This window comes from Hyla sarda, unplaced genomic scaffold (assembly GCF_029499605.1).
Source record: "Hyla sarda isolate aHylSar1 unplaced genomic scaffold, aHylSar1.hap1 scaffold_66, whole genome shotgun sequence".
Classification (NCBI taxonomy): domain Eukaryota; kingdom Metazoa; phylum Chordata; class Amphibia; order Anura; family Hylidae; genus Hyla; species Hyla sarda.
Window position 1 is genome coordinate 171,624 of NW_026610675.1, and position 27,434 is coordinate 199,057.

General features: G+C 44.2%; 1 protein-coding gene across 3 annotated transcripts in view; it reads left to right on the forward strand.

Moving 5' to 3' along the window:
- The window catches only part of LMO1 (LIM domain only 1), a 139,104-nt gene extending 117,089 nt beyond the window's left edge, over positions 1–22,015 (forward strand). For all 3 annotated transcript variants that reach the window (XM_056554293.1, XM_056554294.1, XM_056554292.1), the window contains exons 3-4: positions 14,194–14,319; positions 21,548–22,015. In XM_056554293.1, the coding sequence (XP_056410268.1) occupies positions 14,194–14,319; positions 21,548–21,653 (232 nt within the window). In that variant the 3' untranslated portion in view covers positions 21,654–22,015. The remainder of the gene's footprint in view (positions 1–14,193; positions 14,320–21,547) is intronic.
- The last annotated feature ends 5,419 nt before the right edge of the window (positions 22,016–27,434 follow it).

Below are 27,434 nucleotides of genomic sequence, written 5' to 3' on the forward strand. Positions count from 1 at the left end.
ATGTGACCTGCAGTCCTATGTAACACCACAGATAACAGTGATAACTCTCTGAGTACAGATAATGTATAGATGTGACCTGCAGTCCTATGTAACACCACAGATAACACAGTGATAACTCTCTGAGTACAGATAATGTATAGATGTGACCTGCAGTCCTATGTAACACCACAGATAACAGTGATATCTCTCTGAGTACAGATAATGTATAGATGTGACCTGCAGTCCTATGTAACACCACAGATAACACAGTGATATCTCTCTGAGTACAGATAATGTATAGAAGAGACCTGCAGTCCTATGTAACACCACAGATAATGTATAGATGTGACCTGCAGTCCTATGTAACACCACAGATAACACAGTGATAACTCTCTGAGTACAGATAATGTATAGATGTGACCTGCAGTCCTATGTAACACCACAGATAACACAGTGATAACTCTCTGAGTACAGATAATGTATAGATGTGACCTGCAGTCCTATGTAACACCACAGATAACACAGTGATAACTCTCTGAGTACAGATAATGTATAGATGTGACCTGCAGTCCTATGTAACACCACAGATAACACAGTGATAACTCTGAGTACAGATAATGTATAGATGTGACCTGCAGTCCTATGTAACACCACAGATAACACAGTGATAACTCTCTGAGTACAGATACTGTAGAGATGTCACCTGCAGTCCTATGTAACACCACAGATAACAGTGATAACTCTCTGAGTACAGATAATGTATAGATGTGACCTGCAGTCCTATGTAACACCACAGATAACACAGTGATAACTCTGAGTACAGATAATGTATAGATGTGACCTGCAGTCCTATGTAACACCACAGATAACACAGTGATAACTCTCTGAGTACAGATAATGTATAGATGTGACCTGCAGTCCTATGTAACACCACAGATAACAGTGATAACTCTCTGAGTACAGATAATGTATAGATGTGACCTGCAGTCCTATGTAACACCACAGATAACACAGTGATAACTCTCTGAGTACAGATAATGTATAGATGTGACCTGCAGTCCTATGTAACACCACAGATAACACAGTGATATCTCTCTGAGTACAGATAATGTATAGATGTGACCTGCAGTCCTATGTAACACCACAGATAACAGTGATAACTCTGAGTACAGATAATGTATAGATGTGACCTGCAGTCCTATGTAACACCACAGATAACACAGTGATAACTCTCTGAGTACAGATAATGTATAGATGTGACCTGCAGTCCTATGTAACACCACAGATAACACAGTGATAACTCTCTGAGTACAGATAATGTATAGATGTGACCTGCAGTCCTATGTAACACCACAGATAACACAGTGATAACTCTGAGTACAGATAATGTATAGATGTGACCTGCAGTCCTATGTAACACCACAGATAACACAGTGATAACTCTCTGAGTACAGATACTGTAGAGATGTCACCTGCAGTCCTATGTAACACCACAGATAACAGTGATAACTCTCTGAGTACAGATAATGTATAGATGTGACCTGCAGTCCTATGTAACACCACAGATAACACAGTGATAACTCTGAGTACAGATAATGTATAGATGTGACCTGCAGTCCTATGTAACACCACAGATAACACAGTGATAACTCTCTGAGTACAGATAATGTATAGATGTGACCTGCAGTCCTATGTAACACCACAGATAACAGTGATAACTCTCTGAGTACAGATAATGTATAGATGTGACCTGCAGTCCTATGTAACACCACAGATAACACAGTGATAACTCTCTGAGTACAGATAATGTATAGATGTGACCTGCAGTCCTATGTAACACCACAGATAACACAGTGATATCTCTCTGAGTACAGATAATGTATAGATGTGACCTGCAGTCCTATGTAACACCACAGATAACAGTGATAACTCTGAGTACAGATAATGTATAGATGTGACCTGCAGTCCTATGTAACACCACAGATAACACAGTGATAACTCTCTGAGTAAAGATAATGTATAGATGTGACCTGCAGTCCTATGTAACACCACAGATAACAGTGATAACTCTCTGAGTACAGATAATGTATAGATGTGACCTGCAGTCCTATGTAACACCACAGATAACACAGTGATATCTCTCTGAGTACAGATAATGTATAGATGTGTCCTGCAGTCCTATGTAACACCACAGATAACACAGTGATAACTCTCTGAGTACAGATAATGTATAGATGTGACCTGCAGTCCTATGTAACACCACAGATAACACAGTGATATCTCTCTGAGTACAGATAATGTATAGATGTGACCTGCAGTCCTATGTAACACCACAGATAACACAGTGATATCTCTCTGAGTACAGATAATGTATAGATGTGTCCTGCAGTCCTATGTAACACCACAGATAACACAGTGATAACTCTCTGAGTACAGATAATGTATAGATGTGACCTGCAGTCCTATGTAACACCACAGATAACAGTGATAACTCTCTGAGTACAGATAATGTATAGATGTTACCTGCAGTCCTATGTAACACCACAGATAACACAGTGATATCTCTCTGAGTACAGATAATGTATAGATGTGACCTGCAGTCCTATGTAACACCACAGATAACACAGTGATATCTCTCTGAGTACAGATAATGTATAGATGTGTCCTGCAGTCCTATGTAACACCACAGATAACACAGTGATAACTCTCTGAGTACAGATAATGTATAGATGTGACCTGCAGTCCTATGTAACACCACAGATAACACAGTGATATCTCTCTGAGTACAGATAATGTATAGATGTGACCTGCAGTCCTATGTAACACCACAGATAACACAGTGATAACTCTCTGAGTACAGATAATGTATAGATGTGACCTGCAGTCCTATGTAACACCACAGATAACACAGTGATAACTCTCTGAGTAAAGATAATGTATAGATGTGACCTGCAGTCCTATGTAACACCACAGATAACACAGTGATAACTCTCTGAGTACAGATAATGTATAGATGTGACCTGCAGTCCTATGTAACACCACAGATAACACAGTGATAACTCTCTGAGTACAGATAATGTATAGATGTGACCTGCAGTCCTATGTAACACCACAGATAATGTATAGATGTGACCTGCAGTCCTATGTAACACCACAGATAACAGTGATAACTCTCTGAGTACAGATAATGTATAGATGTGACCTGCAGTCCTATGTAACACCCCAGACCTGCAGGATGCCTTTGGCTGTCCGGGCATGCTGGGAGTTGTAGTAGTGAACTTCCATTGCTTCCTCTAGAACCCTTCCTTTTTTACTCCCCCTTCTTCCTGCGCCATTCTTCACAGATGACCCCATTGTGCACCTGCTGCCGTATTATTGACGTTATACCGTGGCGGTGGCGGCGGATCGGCTGCCGGACATGACAAGCGGCTTGGCGCTTCTTAGTTACCTCCTAATAGAACGACATATCATCTCTACAGCGTTCAGCGTTCTGGCTCAAGGATGCGGCGCGGCGTCGTAGATGGCGGTCTGCGCTCGCTCATATTTCCAGGCAGATACCGTACGTTATTACCGGTAATTACAGAAGACAAATGGCGCCAAGGTCGCGGCACTGAATCTTCCGTATGGAGTCCGCGCAATCACTGATACTTATGTTTCTTCTTTAGCCTCGCGATCTCGCGATCCGTAATAGCAAAAATGAAACCCAGCAGACCGCGCCGGGCGCCATTAGTCATCGCGAGGGTTAAATCGAAGAATCAAACATTTATTGTAAAATCTGTTCAGTCAGGATCGGGCAACACATTGTGTTTTTACCTCTGCCAAGCTGCACTCACTATTCTGCTGTTACATCATGTCTTATCCTCCAGAGCTGCACTCACTATTCTGCTGTTACATCCTGTCTTATCCTCCAGAGCTGCACTCACTATTCTGCTGTTACATCATGTCTTATCCTCCAGAGCTGCACTCACTATTCTGCTGTTACATCCTGTAAATCTTTTATTAGAAAAATATAAATCATAACAAAACATAAACCAGCACAACTTTGCCATAACGGAAAACAACAACATGAAATAACATAAACCCAAACTTTACATTCAAATAAAAGAACAAAAATCCTGCCTAACCGGCCAGCCCAGCTTTCCTACTAGGACTAGAAATATTATAATTACACCTTTCATAGCCAAACAACACACTCATAAGAAACATAAAAAATAGCACTATTTCGCTTTAACTCAAAACACCCAAACTCGGGAAAAATCATACATAGAAAACACAACAAGCACTCACACTGCACACCATGTTTTTTTTTTTTTTTTTTTTTTTATAATAATATTAATAATAATAATAATAATAATAACACTATACCACACTCACACATGCACACATATATATCCATATATTAACTACATTTAACCAAGAAACCAAAAATAAATAAATAAATAAATTAAATTCAACTCAAAATACCCAAACTCGGGAAAATATCTCAGAAAACACAATACACACATGGGACACACATCTTTACTACATATATAAACCAAAGAAAATAAATCCACAACGGGATACTAAAGAAACATTACTACAAAAACAAAACTGGTTCGACTGCCATGTCTATCTCTACTATAAATACTATATACTTAAAAAACATACATTATACATACTATATACATAACTAACTATATACACTACTATGTACAATACTATACACAAACTATATACACCTATAAATAAATAGAAAACACACCTACAAATATAAAAGAACATTCTACACTAAACTGACCCTTCACCCACACCACCCGCCCTCCTGTACATGGGTCAGAGTTTTTTCCATACAGTTCATAGTCCTCAATGTCCAGTCCACAACTGACCCATGCCAGGTCCACCAAAAGAAAAGACCACCACCACCCACAAATATACCCTCCCAACCTAGAACTCCTCCCAACCAACTTAACCATAACCAGCTTTAACATACATAAGCAAACAATACAACCCACTTTAGGCCCAAGTTCGGTGCCTGTAAGCCCTTCATAACCTTAACATCTGAAAACAAAACAAAAAGCTATGGTGCACATGCATTAGCCCACCACCAGGAAGAAGGATGGCAATCCTGATACATACAAAATGTATATTCTTTCCCTAACTGCACCCTACCTCTCACCCTACCATTATCCCTAAAGATAAACTGACCCTACTATCACCCTAACCCTGTCCCTGCATCACTGTCCCTAACAAAAACAAGGGTACTCTACCCAAAAGGTCTAGCTAGTACCTAGGGCACATCAAAAGAAAACCCTCTCCATAGGAGAGAAGCCCTACTGGTACCAAGACTGCCATACTCCAAAGACCTGATCTTCCCGAGGTCACCGGTGATGTTCCTACAGACCTCCACCTCGGAGAGGACTTTCCGCTGTGTAGACACTAAACACCGTGCATTCCACGTGTAGTACCTAACCACTAAGCTGACTAAAAACAAAGTGCCCCGATCTCGGCCACCCAGGTTCCTGAATGCCCCATAAGCCCACTCTGGATAGGTAAGGCCGGCAAGTTGACTCCAGCAGATGGAAGCGCCCACCCGGTTGTAGACCCTTATATTAAAGGGACAATGAAGCAGGAAATGGTCCATGCTTTCTAGCATGTCCCCGCACTCTTCTCGGGGACATCCCCGGTCATCAGATCTCCTGCACTTCAAATTGTCCCTCACATATAACTTCCCCTGAAAGCAGCGCCAGGCCAAGTCCCAAAACTTCTGAGGGATCCTTTTCATATTTAAGAGATACAACCCCACCCTCAGATCCCGACCTGGGCAGTCCCTGAGCGCCAGAGGCTTCTGGAAGTGGGTCAACAGAACCCGTTTGTCAAGGAACTGCCTTGACTGGGTCCTGATCTCCCACACTCCCAGACCCCACCGACGTATCGCCTTCAGAGTCGGGGTAGCATAAGCCGGAAGATGCCCATGGGGCGTACGGAGGTCCTTCACTTGCCCTCCTGTCTCCCATTCCTGGAAGAAAGGCCGAAACCATTCCCTGCAGGAGAGTACCCACGGAGGAGCCCTCTCTGACCAGAGGTTTGAGATGTTGGCTTTCAAGAAGGTGTTTGTTAAGAACACCACAGGGTTTACCATAGATAAACCCCCTAGTCTCCTCGTGCGGTACGTAACCTCTCTCTTGACTAGGTTCATCCTGTTCCCCCATAACAGTTGGAAAAACAGGCTGTAGACCCTAGTGTAGTAAGCCTCTGGCAAGATACATACACTGCCCAGATAGATAAACAAGGGGAGCAGGTATGATTTGATCAGGTGTACCCTTTCCCTGAGGGTCATAGACCAACCCTTCCACTGATCCACCCTATGAGTGGCATCCTGTAGCTTACCGTCCCAGTTTTTGGTGGGATAATCATCCTGGCCGAATGTGATGCCCAGAATTTTTGCTGAGTCTTGGGGCCCTGGGAGGGTGTCCGGGAGATCAAAAGTGGGATCTCCCCCTCCCAGCCAGAGACTTTCACACTTATCCCGGTTGATCTTAGACCCGGATGCCTCCGAGTAGCGTTCCACCTCCGACATCACCACCTCGACCTCCTCTCTCGAGGACACGAAAATGGTGACATCATCAGCGTACGCCACCACTCTCTGGGCGACATCCAGCTCCGCCAGACTCATCCCGACTCCCGCCAACGGCTCACAATCTACCCTCCGGACGAAGGGATCGATTGCGAACACGTATAAAAGCGGGCTCAAAGGACAACCCTGACGGACTCCAGACCCCACCTCAAAAGAGCGGCCAGACCAACCGTTCACCAGCGGGAAACTCTCTGCCCCTGCATATAAGGTCTTAAGCCAATTAATAAAAGCACACGGTAAGCCATATCTCAGGAGGACGGACCAGAGGTACTCGTGGTTCACCCGATCAAATGCTTTGGCCTGATCCAGGGACAGCAAGTACCCCTTCCAGAGACCTGCACTACTCCGCTCCACTGCCTCCCGGACACCGAGAACAGCACTTAATGTGCTTCGGCCTGGAACAGAGCAGTGCTGGGCCCCCGAAAGGAGCCGGGGTGCAAACTTCACCAGCCGATTAAACAGTATCTTGGCCAGAAGCTTCCTGTCCGTATTGAGAAGAGCTATGGGCCTCCAATTCTCAATACGGCTGGGATCTTTACCCTTTGAGAGAAGAATCAGGGCTGACCTCCTCATTGACTTCGGCAGAGTGCCCGAGGAGAGACACTCATTGAATACCTCAGTCAAGAGGGGAGCTAAAGACTCCTTAAAGGTCTTGTACCACTCGGATGTTAAGCCATCCGGACCTGGTGACTTCTTGGGGGCAAGCCCCTCAATCGCCAGTCTCACTTCCTCTTCCCTGATTTTTTCTGCCAAAACATCAAGAGAGGGGTCTACCCCTGGCTCAGGAATGGTTTCAGCCAGGAAAGCCGACATCCCGTCTCGATCTAGATCCTTCCTTCCCAAGAGGTGTGAGTAGAAGGATCTGACGACCTCCAAGATCCCTGATCTGGACCGATTCAGAGATCCCGTACTATCAATCAGTCCTGAAATGACTTTACTACTCACTGACATCTTACAGTTTCTGTAAGGGTCGGGCGAGCGGTACTTCCCGAAATCCCTCTCAAAAACCAAAGATGCGTGCCTATCGTACTGACACCTCATCAGCAAGGACTTCACTCTGGAGATATCCTCCCGGCTACCTCCAGTCGAGACGAGAAGCTCGAGTTTCCTCCTCAGTCCCTGATACAGGCGATACCTATTCAGGGACCTGAGGCTCGAGAGCTGGCGGAAGAACCCCGCAACCCGCTTCTTGAACATCTCCCACCACTCTGACTTACTACTACATAGGCCCAGTAAAGGTACCTGACTCTGAAGAAAATCCTCAAAGGACTGTCTTACCTCCGCTTCCTCCAGGAGGGACGAATTCAGCTTCCAATAACCTTTACCCATCCGAGGGGTCTCTGAAACATTCAAGGAAAACAAAATCATACAGTGATCGGAGAACTCCACCTCAACCACGGACACTGCGGAAGAGACAGCTTCCTCCTTCAAATAAAACCTGTCTATTCTAGACCTGCAGCTACCTCGATGATAGGTGAAACCCGCGTGGCCTGAGGGGCTCCGGATGTGGGCGTCCTCTAGGCGAGCTTCCCTAACTATACTATTGAGAGCTATGCTATCATAAGCCAACCGATCATTGGAGCCTCTCCTATCTTGGGATCTCGTGACAGTATTGAAATCCCCTCCAAAGATCACCTGTCGGCTTGTAAAAAGAAAGGGCTTAATCCTCATAAAGAGATCTTTTCGTCCCCACTTGGTTTGTGGGGCGTAGATGTTAATGAGCCGGAGCTCCTGTCCCTTCATGAGGACATCTAAGATCAGGCACCTCCCCATTTCTAACTCAATAACCCGTCTGCATTCAACAGGAGCGGTAAAAAGGACCGCCACCCCACTATACGGCTCAGCCGCAAGAGACCAGTGGGAGGGGCCGCGCCTCCACTCTCTCCTGGCTTTTACCAGAGAGGCAAGATCTGACAACCTGGTCTCCTGCAGATACAAAATATCGGCTTCAACACGGCCGAGAAAATCAAAGGCTGCGAATCTAGCCGTATCAGACTTTATGCTGGCACAGTTAATAGATGCCAGCGTCAATGGGGTGAGTGCCGCCATCATGGGTGATTGAGTTAGATAGCCCTAACCCCCTCATTTCTGTTTTTTCTTTACCCCCTCATCCCCGGAAGAGGAGGCTTCTTTCTCTTTAAACCTTTTTTTGGACTCAGACTGGTCCATTTTTAAATCGCCATCTCCGCCTGGCTCTGGTTTGGCCCCATCCCCTGAGGAAATTGCCCCATGTGGACAGGGCCCAGTTCCCCCTGGAGGCTCCCCCACTTCAGGCACCCCATCCTTGACCCCCCCCTCCATGGAGGGGGAGGAGATGTCTTCAAGGACAGAGTACCGGTTAGACAGATCAATCAGAGGGGGGGCAGGTAAGCTTCCGCTTGGGACCTGGTCCGTAGCACGGGGACTAGAGGGCTCTGACCTCTTCTTTCTCCCTTTACTGCCCTTCTTTTTTGGCCTCTCTTCACCCTCCTCATCCACACTTTCACAGTGGGAGGAATCGGAAAGATCGGCCTTGCTGCCCTCTTCTTTACAGATTCTCCCCATTTCCTCATCCAGCACATTCTCCTCCAGGGCCTCAGCAGTTTCAGGACTAACCTCTGGAGCAGGGTCAGAAGCTACCCCTGCCACATGGGAACTCTCCAGCTCCCTGCTCCTTCTCCGATTAGCCTCCCGCCTCAGCTTGGCGGGACTTTTCCTCTTCACTGACCCTGTTGCACCTTCACCCGCACTCGTGCCCTCCCCAGCTGAAGCAACATTACTGCTGTCTCCAGCCAAGGTGACCGTCGCACGGGCAAAGGCGCTAGGACAACGGCTGAAAGGGTGTCCTAAGACACCACACAGATGACACCGGATCTGCCTACAGGATGCGGCAAGATGACCTACCCCACCACACAGAGCACAGACCTGCACAGTACAGGCTGCGCTAAAGTGGGTGGGGCTGCCGCACCTGTGACAGACCTTGGGCTGCCCCTGGTAGAAAATTTGGATTCTGTCTCTCCCTAGAAAAGCAGCTGATGGGATGTGGGCAACAGTGCTCCCCGAACGCTTCAGTTTGACGGAAAACGTCCAGGCCCCAGACCAGATCCCATGTTCGTCATAGTTCTTTTTTGGCATGTCCGTCACATCCCCATATCGACTGAGCCAGGTCATGATGTCATAGCAAGATAGTGACTCGTTACGTGTCAATACGGTCACTTTCTTGGTCAAATTCTGACGGGATATCGCCTTTACGGCAAAATCCCGCCAGCCGGGCTCGTTTTTCACCACCTCATAGTTCGACCAGAAGAGTTCAAGACCCTCCGGCCGAACAAAGCTGATGTCAAACTCAGAAGTAGCGTAGGGGTGGATCAGGGCAAAGATGTCACTTGCCCTGAATTCCATTTGGAGGAGGAGCTCAACCACCTTACCCCGTGGCGGACACGCATCTTCGCCCCTCCACACTAAACGGACCACATTCCTACGGCCACTTTCCTGCCCGGATGTCGGGAGGGACCAGACCACCTCCCCGTTTTGTTCTCGGAATGCGCCTAAGCCATGTCTTTCTATCCAAAAAGACAGGTCAACCTCACCCCTCCCCTCTACATGGATTGACCTGTCTCCCCTACGTAGAGCCTCCAGTAGGCGCTGTTGCAAGTGACCACCAGAGCCAGACGGAGATGGGGATCCCCCTGATCCCCCGGCAGTGACGCTGGCATAGCTTCTGGGAGAAGCAGCCACTACCGGGGGGGCAGTCGAACCAGAACCTGATCCAGACCCCAGACCAGCACCCTTATTCTTAACAGAGGTGTCTGCCACCAATCCTCTCTCTGGCATTCCACTACCACCCCTCTCTTGCGCTCCACTACCACCCCTTTCTTGCGCTCCACTACCACCCCTCTCTTGCGCTCCACTACCACCCCTCTCTTGCGCTCCACTACCACCCCTCTCTTGCACTCCACTTGCACCCCTCTCTTGCACTCCACTTGCACCCCTCTCTTGCACCCCACAAGTTCCCCCCTCATCCACACTGCTACCACAACTCCTCCCATGCACACTATAACTCACATTCTGCACATTACCATTTTTAGTCACATTTTTTCCCTCACTTTCACTGTTGCCTACACTCTCCCTTGATGTATTAGAGGCCGGGCTGGCTTGGTCTATAGCTCCGTGTACAAGGGTTGCTGGCTTAAGGATCAGCGCTGCACAGCTCCTCCGTTCAGTCTTCTGGGGCACGGACACAGGCTCCGCCCCCTCGCACGGCGCCATAGATTTTGGCGGGAGCTGTCCCACCGGATGCACTCCCGCCCCGCTTACTGCAGCTGACGGGCGCAGAACCTCCCCCTTCACAGGGGAGAGTCCCGACGCGCCAGAACTGGTACCAACTGAGTAACCTAGGGGACCGCCCCCTGAACCAACAAGGTCCGGCACCCGGACACTCCCCCCCCTCACAGGGGAGTGCCCCGCGGTGCCAGGACCTATACTGCCAGCTTCAATCGGGGGACCGCCCCCCAAATTGGTAAATCTGCCGCTATTTTCTGGTGCCTGGACACCCTCCCCCCTCACAGGAGGGTGCCCTTTTTTTTCTATAGCACCCGCGGCCATTTTGGGTGCACTACTGTATCCCCCATGCTGGCCCCGCTCCACTACAGAAACGGGGTCTGGCAGATTGGGGGACCCAGCACCCTGAACCGACTTTTCAGCCGACCCAGGCTGCTGGAAGGGAGCAAAGACAAACTTCACTGCCTGTGTCTTCTTCCTCTTCTTGCCCTTCGCTTTTTTCTTCTCCTCTGGGCCCAAATCATCCCCGAAAGAAAAATTTTCTAGACGAGTGGGGGACTCCTGCATAACAATTGCCCGCAGGAGACCCCCATCTGCCAAGCCGCTGCAATCACTACAGTCACTGCCATCCTCATCATCCTCACTGGAGGGAGGTAAGGCCACCTGAGCCGGGTTTATGTAGTCCTCACTGAGGGTAAGTGGGGGGTCTGGGGTAACAGTGGTGGTGGTACAAACAGAACCCGTGTCCATATCCCCCTCACTCACATCCCCCCCCTCACCTCCCTCCATCTCCTCCTCCTCCTCACTCTCATCTTGGTGACTTTCTTTTTCTGAACCTCTGGAGACCCCCTTTTTGGGGAACCTCTCTTCATTAAGTATCTTCTCACTGAAGAAGCCGGCTCCAGCCACAATGTCCGCTCTCAGCTGCACAATCTCCTCCACCTCTTTCTTTAGTGTTCTCACCTTTGCAGTGAATGCTGCTCTCTTGCCCTTGGCTGCTGTATCCGCCTGGTAAGTTGTAAACTTTATGTCTTCTCTTAGACCACGAAGCTGTTTCCCAAGCTGCTCATATTGGGCCATCTTTGCCTGGATTCTTGAACCAAAAGTCTCCAGGGATTCCCTTGGCCCCTTGACCCCCCATTGCTGGGGTTCTGAGGAGCCTGAGGTAGAAGCCTTCACTCCACTCCTCTGCCTGGATGAGCTTCTTTTCCCAGAGGAACACTTGCTGGAAGCCTTGCAGCTCCCAGCTGGGGATGGGGGAGGGGGCCCCACATGGCGATGGGCCCTGGTGGATCGTCTCACCCCATCCTGGCTGCTGGCCGTCGCATTTTCCTTTGCACCCCCCGTCGGCCGGGTACGGGGAGTGCAAGATGAAGCCTCCTGGGGCTCCATAGCAGGAAAACCCTCTACCCAGGTATCTGCCACACACCTGGGGAGGGGCGGATGGAAATCACTGCTTCACTGGAAGACTCAGGAGCTCAGCAGAACACAACCTCTCTCCAGAGCTGTACTCACTATTCTGCTGTTACATCATGTCTTATCTTCCAGAGCTGCACTCACTATTCTGCTGTTACATCATGTCTTATCTTCCAGAGCTGCACTCACTATTCTGCTGTTACATCCTGTCTTATCCTCCAGAGCTGCACTCACTATTCTGCTGTTACATCCTGTATTATCCTCCAGAGCTGCACTCACTATTCTGCTGTTACATCATGTCTTATCCCCCAGAGCTGCATTCACTATTCTGCTGTTACATCATGTCTTATCCTCCAGAGCTGCACTCACTATTCTGCTGTTACCTCATGTCTTATCCTCCAGAGCTGCACTCACTATTCTGCTGTTACATCATGTCTTATCCTCCAGAGCTGCACTCACTATTCTGCTGTTACATCATGTCTTATCTTCCAGAGCTGCACTCACTATTCTGCTGTTACATCCTGTCTTATCCTCCAGAGCTGCACTCACTATTCTGCTGTTACATCATGTCTTATCCTCCAGAGCTGCACTCACTATTCTGCTGTTACATCATGTCTTATCCTCCAGAGCTGCACTCACTATTCTGCTGTTCCTCCATATGTTATGTAGATGTGATGCTGGGTTCCCCCATATGTTTTGTAGAGGTGATGCTGGGTCCCCCCTTATGTTTTTTAGAGGTGATGCTGGGTTCCCTCATGTGTTATGTAGAAGTGATGCTGGGTTCCCCCTTATGTTTTGTAGAGGTAATGCTGGGTTCCACCATATGTTAGAGAGGTGATGCTGGTTCCCCCATATGTTATGTAGAGGTGATGCTGGGTTCCCCCATATGTTATGTAGAGGTGATGCTGGGTTCCCCCATATGTTATGTAGAGGTGATGCTGGGTTCCTCCATATGTTATATAGATGTGATGCTGGGTTCCCCAATATGTTATGTAGATGTTATGAGGGGTTCTTCCATATGTTTTGTAGATGTGATGCTGGGTTCCACCATATGTTAGTGAGAGGTGATGCTGGTTTCCCCCATATGTTATGTAGATGTTATGAGGGGTTCTTCCATATGTTATGTAGATGTGATGCTGGGTTCCCCTTTATGTTTTGTAGAGGTGTTGCTGGGTTCCCCCTTATGTTATGTAGATGTTATGCTGGGTTCCTCCATATGTCATATAGATGTTGAAGGGTACAAGAGTCTTGATAGAATAATACAGATCTGTAATCTTGTATGATGTGTATCATAATTCTGTAATCTTGTATGATGTATATCTTAATTCTGCCTTTTGTAACCGCAAGGCTCGTACCGTACTTCTCGTTTTCTCAACTGCTGATTCCTAACTGTTGTGCACGTACATCCTGTTCTTGTGTTCTGCTGACTTGTAACTATTAAGCAACATGGTATATATATATGAACGTTGGCAAATAGTAAAACAGAGCGTACTTAGACGGCATCTTGTGTGCATGTATTTTTTTCACACCTGATAAGACGCTCTCCTGGCCAGTACAAGCCTTAAGCCAAATTGGACCTAGTACCAGGGGTACAGAAAAGACAGAGAACCAGTACCAGGGGTACTGAGTAGATTATTCAGCAATACCTTTCAGATGTGATGCTGGGTTCCCCCTTATGTTTTGTAGAGGTGATGCTGGGTTCCCCCATATGTTATGTAGATGTGATGCTGGGTTCCCCCTTATGTTTTGTAGAGGTGATGCTGGGTTGCCCCTTATGTTTTGTAGATGTGATGCTGGGTTCCCCCTTATGTTTTGTAGATGTGATGCTGGGTTCCCCCTTATGTTTTGTAGATGTGATGCTGGGTTCCCCCTTATGTTTTGTAGATGTTCCTCCCTGGTGACTCCCAGTTCTGTCTCCTCTTTAGACTCTTCGGAACCACCGGAAACTGCGCGGCGTGTAGTAAACTGATCCCGGCCTTCGAGATGGTGATGAGAGCGCGAGACAACGTCTACCACCTGGACTGCTTCGCCTGCCAGCTCTGCAACCAGAGGTGAGGGCACGTGCTCAGCGACAACATACGCATTTCTAATTGTTATCGCAAATATATTCCGCTCATCACTAGTGAGGACCCCGCAGAGCATTACACCTCTGACCTCTCTACAGATCTGCAGAACATCGCTCTGTCCTCTCTACCTCCTCATACATAGTGATATATCCTGCAGATTATTACACCTCTGACCTCTCTACAGATCTGCAGAACATCGCTCTGTCCTCTCTACCTCCTGATACATAGTGATATATCCTGCAGATTATTACACCTCTGACCTCTATACAGATCTGCAGAACATCGCTCTGTCCTCTCTACCTCCTGATACATAGTGATATATCCTGCAGATTATTACATCTCTGACCTCTCTACAGATCTGCAGAACATCGCTCTGTCCTCTCTACCTCCTGATACATAGTGATATATCCTGCAGATTATTACACCTCTGACCTCTATACAGATCTGCAGAACATTGCTCTGTCCTCTCTACCTCCTGATACATAGTGATATATCCTGCAGATTATTACACCTCTGACCTCTCTACAGATCTGCAGAACATCGCTCTGTCCTCTCTACCTCCTGATGCATAGTGATATATCCTGCAGATTATTACACCTCTGACCTCTCTACAGATCTGCAGAACATCGCTCTGTCCTCTCTACCTCCTGATACATAGTGATATATCCTGCAGATTATTACACCTCTGACCTCTCTACAGATCTGCAGAACATCTCTCTGTCCTCTCTACCTCCTGATACAAAGTGATATATCCTGCAGATTATTACATCTCTGACCTCTCTACACATCTGCAGAACATCGCTCTGTCCTCTCTACCTCCTGATACATAGTGATATATCCTGCAGATTATTACACCTCTGACCTCTCTACAGATCTGCAGAACATCGCTCTGTCCTCTCTACCTCCTGATACATAGTGATATATCCTGCAGATTATTACACCTCTGACCTCTCTACAGATCTGCAGAACATCTCTCCGCCCTCTCTACCTCCTGATACATAGTGATATATCCTGCAGATTATTACACCTCTGACCTCTCTACAGATCTGCAGAACATCGCTCTGTCCTCTCTACCTCCTAATACATAGTGATATATCCTGCAGATTATTACACCTCTGACCTATCTACAGATCTGCAGAACATCACTCTGTCCTCTCTACCTCCTGATACATAGTGATATATCCTGCAGATTATTACACCTCTCACCTCTACAGATCTGCAGAACATCGCTCTGTCCTCTCTACCTCCTGATACATAGAGATATATCCTGCAGATTATTACATCTCTGACCTCTCTACAGATCTGCAGAACATCGCTCTGTCCTCTCTACCTCCTGATACATAGAGATATATCCTGCAGATTATTACATCTCTGACCTCTCTACAGATCTGCAGAACATCGCTCTGTCCTCTCTACCTCCTGATACATAGTGATATATCCTGCAGATTATTACACCACTGACCTCTCTACAGATCTGCAGAACATCGCTCTGTCCTCTCTACCTCCTGATACATAGAGATATATCCTGCAGATTATTACATCTCTGACCTCTCTACAGATCTGCAGAACATCGCTCTGTCCTCTCTACCTCCTGATACATAGTGATATATCCTGCAGATTATTACACCACTGACCTCTCTACAGATCTGCAGAACATCGCTCTGTCCTCTCTACCTCCTGATACATAGAGATATATCCTGCAGATTATTACATCTCTGACCTCTCTACAGATCTGCAGAACATCGCTCTGTCCTCTCCTCCTCCTGATACATAGTGATATATACTACAGATTATTACACCTCTGACCTCTATACAGATCTGCAGAACATCGCTCTGTCCTCTCTACCTCCTGATACATAGTGATATATCCTGCAGATTATTACACCACTGACCTCTCTACAGATCTGCAGAACATCGCTCTGTCCTCTCTACCTCCTGATACATAGTGATATATCCTGCAGATTATTACACCTCTGACCTCTACAGATCTGCAGAACATCGCTCTGTCCTCTCTACCTCCTGATACATAGTGATATATCCTGCAGATTATTACACCTCTCACCTCTACAGATCTGCAGAACATCGCTCTGTCCTCTCTACCTCCTGATACATAGAGATATATCCTGCAGATTATTACATCTCTGACCTCTCTACAGATCTGCAGAACATCGCTCTGTCCTCTCTACCTCCTGATACATAGAGATATATCCTGCAGATTATTACATCTCTGACCTCTCTACAGATCTGCAGAACATCGCTCTGTCCTCTCCTCCTCTTGATACATAGTGATATATCCTGCAGATTATTACACCACTGACCTCTCTACAGATCTGCAGAACATTGCTCTGTCCTCTCTACCTCCTGATACATAGTGATATATCCTGCAGATTATTACACCTCTGACCTCTCTACAGATCTGCAGAACATCGCTCTGTCCTCTCTACCTCCTAATACATAGTGATATATCCTGCAGATTATTACACCTCTGACCTCTCTACAGATCTGCAGAACATCGCTCTGTCCTCTCTACCTCCTGATACAAAGTGATATATCCTGCAGATTATTACATCTCTGACCTCTCTACAGATCTGCAGAACATCGCTCTGTCCTCTCTACCTCCTGATACATAGTGATATATCCTGCAGATTATTAGACCTCTGACCTCTCTACAGATCTGCAGAACATCGCTCTTTCCTCTCTACCTCCTAATACATAGTGATATATCCTGCAGATTATTACACCTCTGACCTCTCTACAGATCTGCAGAACATCGCTCTGTCCTCTCCTCCTCCTGATACATAGTGATATATCCTGCAGATTATTACACCACTGACCTCTCTACAGATCTGCAGAACATTGCTCTGTCCTCTCTACCTCCTGATACATAGTGATATATCCTGCAGATTATTACACCTCTGACCTCTCTACAGATCTGCAGAACATCGCTCTGTCCTCTCTACCTCCTAATACATAGTGATATATCCTGCAGATTATTAGACCTCTGACCTCTCTACAGATCTGCAGAACATCGCTCTTTCCTCTCTACCTCCTAATACATAGTGATATATCCTGCAGATTATTAGACCTCTGACCTCTCTACAGATCTGCAGAACATCGCTCTGTCCTCTCTACCTCCTGATACATAGTGATATATCCTGCAGATTATTACACCACTGACCTCTCTACAGATCTGCAGAACATCGCTCTGTCCTCTCTACCTCCTGATACATAGTGATATATCCTGCAGATTATTACACCACTGACCTCTCTACAGATCTGCAGAACATCGCTCTGTCCTCTCTACCTCCTAATACATAGTGATATATCCTGCAGATTATTAGACCCCTGACCTCTCTACAGATCTGCAGAACATCGCTCTGTCCTCTCTACCTCCTGATACATAGTGATATATCCTGCAGATTATTACACCTCTGACCTCTCTACAGATCTGCAGAACATCGCTCTGTCCTCTCTACCTCCTGATACATAGTGATATATCCTGCAGATTATTACATCTCTGACCTCTCTACAGATCTGCAGAACATCGCTCTGTCCTCTCCTCCTCCTGATACATAGTGATATATCCTGCAGATTATTACATCTCTGACCTCTCTACAGATCTGCAGAACATCTCTCTGTCCTCTCTACCTCCTGATACAAAGTGATATATCCTGCAGATTATTACATCTCTGACCTCTCTACAGATCTGCAGAACATCGCTCTGTCCTCTCCTCCTCCTGATACATAGTGATATATACTACAGATTATTACACCTCTGACCTCTATACAGATCTGCAGAACATCGCTCTGTCCTCTCTACCTCCTGATACATAGTGATATATCCTGCAGATTATTACACCACTGACCTCTCTACAGATCTGCAGAACATCGCTCTGTCCTCTCTACCTCCTGATACATAGTGATATATCCTGCAGATTATTACACCTCTGACCTCTACAGATCTGCAGAACATCGCTCTGTCCTCTCTACCTCCTGATACATAGTGATATATCCTGCAGATTATTACACCTCTCACCTCTACAGATCTGCAGAACATCGCTCTGTCCTCTCTACCTCCTGATACATAGAGATATATCCTGCAGATTATTACATCTCTGACCTCTCTACAGATCTGCAGAACATCGCTCTGTCCTCTCTACCTCCTGATACATAGAGATATATCCTGCAGATTATTACATCTCTGACCTCTCTACAGATCTGCAGAACATCGCTCTGTCCTCTCCTCCTCTTGATACATAGTGATATATCCTGCAGATTATTACACCACTGACCTCTCTACAGATCTGCAGAACATTGCTCTGTCCTCTCTACCTCCTGATACATAGTGATATATCCTGCAGATTATTACACCTCTGACCTCTCTACAGATCTGCAGAACATCGCTCTGTCCTCTCTACCTCCTGATACATAGTGATATATCCTGCAGATTATTAGACCTCTGACCTCTCTACAGATCTGCAGAACATCGCTCTTTCCTCTCTACCTCCTAATACATAGTGATATATCCTGCAGATTATTACACCTCTGACCTCTCTACAGATCTGCAGAACATCGCTCTGTCCTCTCTACCTCCTGATACATAGTGATATATCCTGCAGATTATTACACCACTGACCTCTCTACAGATCTGCAGAACATCGCTCTTTCCTCTCTACCTCCTGATACATAGAGATATATCCTGCAGATTATTAGACCTCTGACCTCTCTACAGATCTGCAGAACATCGCTCTGTCCTCTCCTCCTCCTGATACATAGTGATATATCCTGCAGATTATTACACCACTGACCTCTCTACAGATCTGCAGAACATTGCTCTGTCCTCTCTACCTCCTGATACATAGTGATATATCCTGCAGATTATTACACCTCTGACCTCTCTACAGATCTGCAGAACATCGCTCTGTCCTCTCTACCTCCTAATACATAGTGATATATCCTGCAGATTATTAGACCTCTGACCTCTCTACAGATCTGCAGAACATCGCTCTTTCCTCTCTACCTCCTAATACATAGTGATATATCCTGCAGATTATTAGACCTCTGACCTCTCTACAGATCTGCAGAACATCGCTCTGTCCTCTCTACCTCCTGATACATAGTGATATATCCTGCAGATTATTACACCACTGACCTCTCTACAGATCTGCAGAACATCGCTCTGTCCTCTCTACCTCCTGATACATAGTGATATATCCTGCAGATTATTACACCACTGACCTCTCTACAGATCTGCAGAACATCGCTCTGTCCTCTCTACCTCCTAATACATAGTGATATATCCTGCAGATTATTAGACCCCTGACCTCTCTATAGATCTGCAGAACATCGCTCTGTCCTCTCTACCTCCTGATACATAGTGATATATCCTGCAGATCATTACTCTTACACTTGTGAAGCTCTTGTCACATGTCCTTTTCCCGCAGGCCTGTACTGCCATCTAGTGGCCAGCCGCAGCAGTGCAAGTCGTCTTCTCAGTGATTTTTTTCTATAGCAGTGTTTCTCAACCAAGGTGCCTCCAGCTGTTGCAAGACTACAACTCCCAGCATGCCCGGACAGCCAACGGCTGTCCGGGCATGCTGGGAGTTGTAGTCTTGCAACAGCTGGAGGCATCCTGATTGGGAAACACTTTTTATTAGTCCCCGAATTTATAGGATGTCTCAAGGTCACATGACTTTATTTTGGATACAAAGTTTCTAATTAACTTAAAGCAAAGTTAATAATATTAATTCAGATTCCCTTAAAGGGCCGGTAATGCATAATTGCAGCATCCCCGCTGTATATGGGAGGCTTCTCCGAATTCATCGCAGATAGTGATAGTGACAATATAAATTTGGCGTATGTAAGGGAAAAGACGAAAATTATGAACCTTGCACAGCAGGTTGTTCGTTACAGTGTGTCAGGGTTAGACTATGCACCAATCTTTTTATATCCTGAACTCCAGGCCGGTGGCTCTTTTCCTGCACTGGTACATTGTAACAAACAGTGCTCGCTTTTCATGGGGAAGCGGAAAGGCCACCCTAGCGAAATGGCAACGTTTTTGTTACAGTGTATCAGCGCAGGATCTGTTATTTTGTCCTGACTGCTTCTCCGTAAAAAGTAAAGCAGAGATCCTGCGCTGATACATTGTAACTAACGTTATTATTGGCAGGGAAGAGCCGTTCAGCTTCTCCATAGAAAGTAAAGCAGAGATCCTGCACTGATACATTGTAGCAAACTGTCTAATTGGTTGGAAGAGCTATTCACAGCTCAGTTTGTTACAATGTATCAGTGCAGGATCTCTGCTTGCTTCTTATGCAGTAGATGAAAGGTTATCCCGGCTGATGAGAAGGTTTGTTACAATGTGTCAGTGCAGGATCTCTGCTTACTTTTAATGCAGAAGTAAAAGGTTATATTCCCAACCAATGAGACAGTTTGTTACAATGTATCAGTGCAGGATCTCTGCTTACTTTTAATGCAGAAGTAAAAGGTTATATTCCCAATCAATAAGACAGTTTGTTACAATGTATCAGTGCAGGATCTCTGCTTACTTTTAATGCAGAAGTAAAAGGTTATATTCCCAACCAATGAGACAGTTTGTTACAATGTATCAGTGCAGGATCTCTGCTTACTTTTAATGCAGAAGTAAAAGGTTATATTCCCAATCAATAAGACAGTTTGTTACAATGTATCAGTGCAGGATCTCTGCTTACTTTTAATGCAGAAGTAAAAGGTTATATTCCCAACCAATGAGACAGTTTGTTACAATGTATCAGTGCAGGATCTCTGCTTACTTTTAATGCAGAAGTAAAAGGTTATATTCCCAATCAATAAGACAGTTTGTTACAATGTATCAGTGCAGGATCTCTGCTTACTTTTAATGCAGAAGTAAAAGGTTATATTCCCAACCAATGAGACAGTTTGTTACAATGTATCAGTGCAGGATCTCTGCTTACTTTTAATGCAGAAGTAAAAGGTTATATTCCCAACCAATGAGGCAGTTTGTTACAATGTATCAGTGCAGGATCTCTGCTTTTCCTGGAGAAGCTGAAAGGCCATTCCAGACCAATGACAGATCTCCTGCACTGACACACTGTAACAAACCTTCTCACCTTTCAGCTTCTCCCTATAACTGGAGCAGAGAATGACCATGTGACCTCAGTTCTAATGTTATCACTTTATTTCTTAATTCTTTATTTTTATTTATTTTTTGCAGATTTTGCGTGGGGGACAAGTTTTTTCTTAAGAACAATATGATCTTGTGTCAGATGGACTATGAGGAGGGGCAGCTGAACGGAAGCTTCGAGTCGCAGGTTCAATGACGGCCGCCGCCCCCTCTCCTGGCTTGGCGGAAGCGGCGCAGAGCGGATGGCGCCCGCCCTGAGAGCGGCGACGAGTGTCTGGTGGCTTGCCTGCAATATTTTTTTAATTCTCGGCCCTCCCCCCCGCCCCCTCGTGTACCATGTCGCCCCTCCGCCCCCCCGCCCTCCCCAATTTTCGATGTCCGGTCGTGCTTTGCTGAGCACTGCATTCGCCTGTCTGTCGGTGGGACCCGGGAGGGGGAGGGGGGCCGGGAAGCTCCTGTACAGTCTGTTTTATGTATATAAACTGGAACATTTATTTTATGAAAATGTAACGCAATTTTATTACCGGTGTGAGATTAAAGATTATGAATGTTTTCTGATTGTGGCCAAAAAAAAAACGTGTTTTCCCGTCGTCGCTTGTGCCATTGCAAAACTACAACTCTCAGCATTCCCGGACAGCCGAAGGCTGTCCGGGAATGCTGGGAGTTGTAGTTTTGCAACAGTATGTGGACTGTCCACTTATTCTCTGGTCCCTGGTAGTGGTTGTACGTTGTCGCGCAGCATTGACTCTGCTACATCTCCCAACTGCCAGCTAGAACATAACGGCTAGAACCCTGATGGCAAACGCTATGGCCGCCCCGCGTACCGCAAAGCGTAACTAAATATTTATAACGTCACGGAAGCACATTGGGTATTTCGGTACTGACGCAAACACATACATGGAGTCGTAAGTGAGTGAACTGGTTGGACTTCCCTGGGTCTCCGCGTGGATGGATTGTTATGATTATTGACAGACACAATGTAACAAAATTAACCACACACAGTTGTGCCGTTCATGTCTTTTCCTGAGAACATTGGGTAAATGTCCACAGTGCAGGGGGAAAAGGGTAAGCGAGCCCTTAGTTATCGGGGCAGAAATCTAGGGAGTTACGGGATTTTATTGTTCAATTATAAACAAACTACAATGTAACTAAACGAATACCATACTTCGTGTCTTTTGCTGAGCATGTTGAGTAAACATCTACTGGGTTAGGAGGAAAAGGTAGGTGAACACCTCAGAACTCTGTGGATTTCGGCATTTATTATTAACAAAATGGGATCGGTTTGTTCTCTTAGTAGCAATTGTGTACAAACAAACACAATGTAACTAAATTAACAACACACAGAGAGTTGTACCGTTCATGTATTTTACTGAGAACATTGGTTAAATGTCCACAGTGCAGGGGGAAAAGGGTAAGTAAACCATTAGTTATCGGTGGAGAAATTTAGGGATTTACTGATTTTTATTGTTCAATTATAAACACAATGTAGCTCAACAAATACCATACTTCGTGTCTTTTGCTGAGCATGTTGAGTAAACATCTACTGGGTTAGGAGGAAAAGGTAAGTGAATCCTTTACAACTCTGGATCTCTGCATTGATTGTTGACAAAATGTGATTTGATTGTAGCAATTATATACAAACACAATGTAACTAAACTAATGATACATGAAAAAAATTTGCTGTTCGAATCTTTCATTGAGCACACTAAACATCCACAAAGCAGGGAGAAAATGTAAGTGAACCCTTGGTGACTGATGCAGAAATCTAGGGAGTTTCTGAATTTGTTTCAAACCAAATGTGATCATATTGTAGCCATTATAAACAAAGATAATGTAACTAAACTAATACCACATATCATGTCTTTTATAGAGCGCATTGAGTAAATATCTATAGAGCAGGGGGTAAAAGGTAAGTGTGTCATTAGGAACTTCCTGGATTTCTGCAATGACTACTAACAAAATGTGATCTGATTGTTCAGCAATTATAAACATACACAATGTAGCTAAATTAATAACAGACATAGTTAAACCATTAATTTTTTTTTTTTACTGAGCACATTAGGTAAACATCCACAGTGCAAGGGGAAAAGGTAAGTGAACCCTTAGTTATCGATGCAGAAATCAAAGGTGTTACTGGATTTGATTGTTCTCTGAGTAGTCATTGTAAACCAACACAATGTAACTAAACTATCACACATCATGTCTTTTATTGAGCACACTGAGTAAACACCTACAGGGCAGGAAGGAAAAAGTAAGGGAACTCTTCAGAACTCTGATGAATTCTGCATCGATTACTAACAAAACTTAATCTGATTGTTCTCTAAGTCACAATTATAAACAGACACAATGGAGTTGATTGCTTAAGAGTGAAGTGGAGTTTTCTGTGTGGGGTTTTCCCACATTTTTAGTAGAAACCTTAGTTTCATTGGGAACACGTCCCTTTTGTTGGGGACACAACCCCTTCCCCGGGCGACCATGCCACTTTTTGGTGTTATATTGGGAAAAATGGAGTGATGGTCGGGGTTGAAGGTTTTTTTTGGGCGCAAATTTCGCATAAATTCAGCCGCAAAACCCGACAAACATTGGAAACACGGCAGTAAATAACCCCCAAAGTAACAAAAACACACAAACAAATGTGCTGTTTGTGTTTTTGATTGAGCACACTGAATAAACATCCACAAAGCAGGGAGAAAAGGTAAGTGAATCCTTAGTGACTGATGCAGAAATCTAGGTAGTTTCTGGATTTGTTTCAAACCAAATGTGATCTGATTGTTCTCTCAGAAACAATTATAAACAAACAATGTAACTAAACTAATATCACACATCTTGTCTTTTACTGAACATATTGAGTAAACATCTACAGTGCAGGGAAGAAAGGGTAAGTGAACTCTGAATATTTTTAACTAATAAAACATGATCTGATTGTATCAAAGTCACAATTATGAACAAATACAATGTAAATAAACTAATAACACACTGACAGTTTTACTCTACATGTCCTTTACTTTATGTCCACATTGAGTAAACATCCACAGGGCAGGGAGAAAAGGTATGTGCACTCATAGAACTCCATGGATTTCTGCATTGATTACTAACAAAATGTGATCTGATTGTTCTCTTAGTCACAATTATAAATAAACATAATGTAACTAAACTAATAACACGCAAATAGTATTATCGATAATGTATTTCACTGAGCACATTGGGTAAACATCCACAGTACAGGGAAAAAAGGGAATCCTTAGTGACTGATGCAGAAATCTAGGTAGTTTCTGGATTTGTTTCAAACCAAATGTGATCTGATTGTTCTCTCAGAAACAATTATAAACAAACAATGTAACTAAACTAATATCACACATCTTGTCTTTTACTGAACATATTGAGTAAACATCTACAGTGCAGGGAAGAAAGGGTAAGTGAACTCTGAATATTTTTAACTAATAAAACATGATCTGATTGTATCAAAGTCACAATTATGAACAAATACAATGTAAATAAACTAATAACACACTGACAGTTTTACTCTACATGTCCTTTACTTTATGTCCACATTGAGTAAACATCCACAGGGCAGGGAGAAAAGGTATGTGCACTCATAGAACTCCATGGATTTCTGCATTGATTACTAACAAAATGTGATCTGATTGTTCTCTTAGTCACAATTATAAATAAACATAATGTAACTAAACTAATAACACGCAAATAGTATTATCGATAATGTATTTCACTGAGCACATTGGGTAAACATCCACAGTACAGGGAAAAAAGGGAATCCTTAGTGACTGATGCAGAAATCTAGGGAGTTTCTGGATTTGTTTTCTTAGAAACAAATATAAACCAGCTATGTAACTAAACTAATACCAAACATTGTGTGTTTTACTGAGCACATTGAGTAAACCTCCACAGTGCAAGGAGGAAAAGCTAAGTGAACCCATAGAACTCCATGGATTTCTGCAGTGATTACTAACAAAATGTATCTAAGCTAATGACACATGGACAAATGTACCATTCACACAGACAGCTATATTATCCATGTCTATTTCTGAGCAGATTGAGTAAACATCTACAATGCAGGGAGAAAAGGTAAGAGAAGTCTTTGGACTTTCCTGAAATTTTCTGCATTGATGACTAACAAAATATGATCTAATTGTTATTTATGTCACAATTTTAAACAAACACAATGTAACTAAACTAATGGGACACCGACAGTTGTATCATTCATGTCCTTACTTTATGTCCACATTGAGTAAACATCTACAGGACAGGGAAAAAGTGAACCTTTCATTGCTCCACTAATTTCTGCATTAAATAACAATCAGACCACATTTGTTTAGTAACAATTATAAATAAACACAATGGGGGAGATTTATCAAAACCTGTGCAAAGGAAAGGTTGCCCAGTCACCCGTAGCAACCACTCAGTGCTTCTTTCCTTTTGCAGATGCCTTGTTAAAAATTAAAGTGAGCTGGTTGCTATGGGCAACTGGACAACTATTCCTCTGGAAAGGTTTTGATAAATCTCCCCCAATGTAACTAAAATAACACATTGACAAATGTGCCAGGCGTTATTTTACTGAGCACACTGAATAAACACCCACAGGGCAGGGAGAAAAGGTAAGTGAGCTCTTTTAGTGACTGATGCAGATATACTGGAAGTTCCTGGAATTGTTTCATAGAAAATGTGATTTGATTGTATTGAAGTCATAATTATCAACAAACACGGAAGGGGTCAGATTCAAAACTCTTCATGTCAAAAATGATGTGTTTTGTGATGAAATTTTGGCGCAAAAAAGTTGGCATCAGATATTTAAAGTGTTTTAAATAAGAATGTTCCAAGATTTACACTAGTCACACCAGTTTTGTATAAGTGGGCGTGGTTATGTAAATTTTGTGATATTTTCAAAGGGGTGAGAGTCGAATTTTTCATCAAAAATTTCACACCAACTCTTTGCCAATGTAGAAATCACTGAAATGTTGTTGTTGTTTTTTTGTGCTTTATTTTTTATTTTACGTTTTTTTTCATCAATTATTGGAAAAAATTGTTATTGAAAAATGTCAATAAAAATATATTCAATTTTGGTGCCAAACTTGGCAATTTTGGCGCAAGAAGAATCAGAGATGGAATAAATAAAAAATTTTGGTGCCAAAATCGGCAATTGTGGAGCAAAATAGACCTGTCAAAATTTGAGGAGATAAAAAAGGGATTAAAATCACTGTAACAATGTAACTGAACTAATAACACACAGTTGTACTGTTCATATGTTCAACTGAACATATTGAGTAAACGTCCACAGTGCAGGGAGAAAAGGGAAAGTACAGCATTCCTGATTATAACAAACTTATAAACAAACATTATAACTAAACTAATAACACACAGACAGTTTTACTCTTCATGTTCTTAAATTTAAGTTCACATTGAGTAAACATCTCTATGGCAGGGGGAAAATGTAAGTGAACCCTTTGGAGTTCCTCAGATTTCAGCATTGATGACAAATATAATGTGATCTGATTGTTCTCCAAGTCACAGTTATAGACAAACACAATATCACAACTAATTCACAGATGGGTGTACTGGTCTTTGTCTTTTACTGAGCACATTGAATAAACATCTACAGTGCAGGGAGAAAAGGTACGTGAACCTTTAGTAATTTATACAGAAATCCAGGGTGGTCCTGGACTTGTTCCAAACAAAATGTGAGCTGATTATATGGAAGTCTCAATTATAGACAAACACAAATGTAACTTAACTAGTAACACACAGACAGTTGTACCATTACCTAAGCACATTGAGTAAACATCCACAACGCAGGGAGAAAAAGTAAATGAACCCTTTGGAATCCCCTGGATTATTGCATTAATTACTAATGAAATGTGATCTGATTGAATCAAAGTCACAATTATAAACAAACACAATGGAACTAAACTAATAACACAGCCAGCTGTATCAATTATGTATTTTTATTGAGTAAAGGACTACA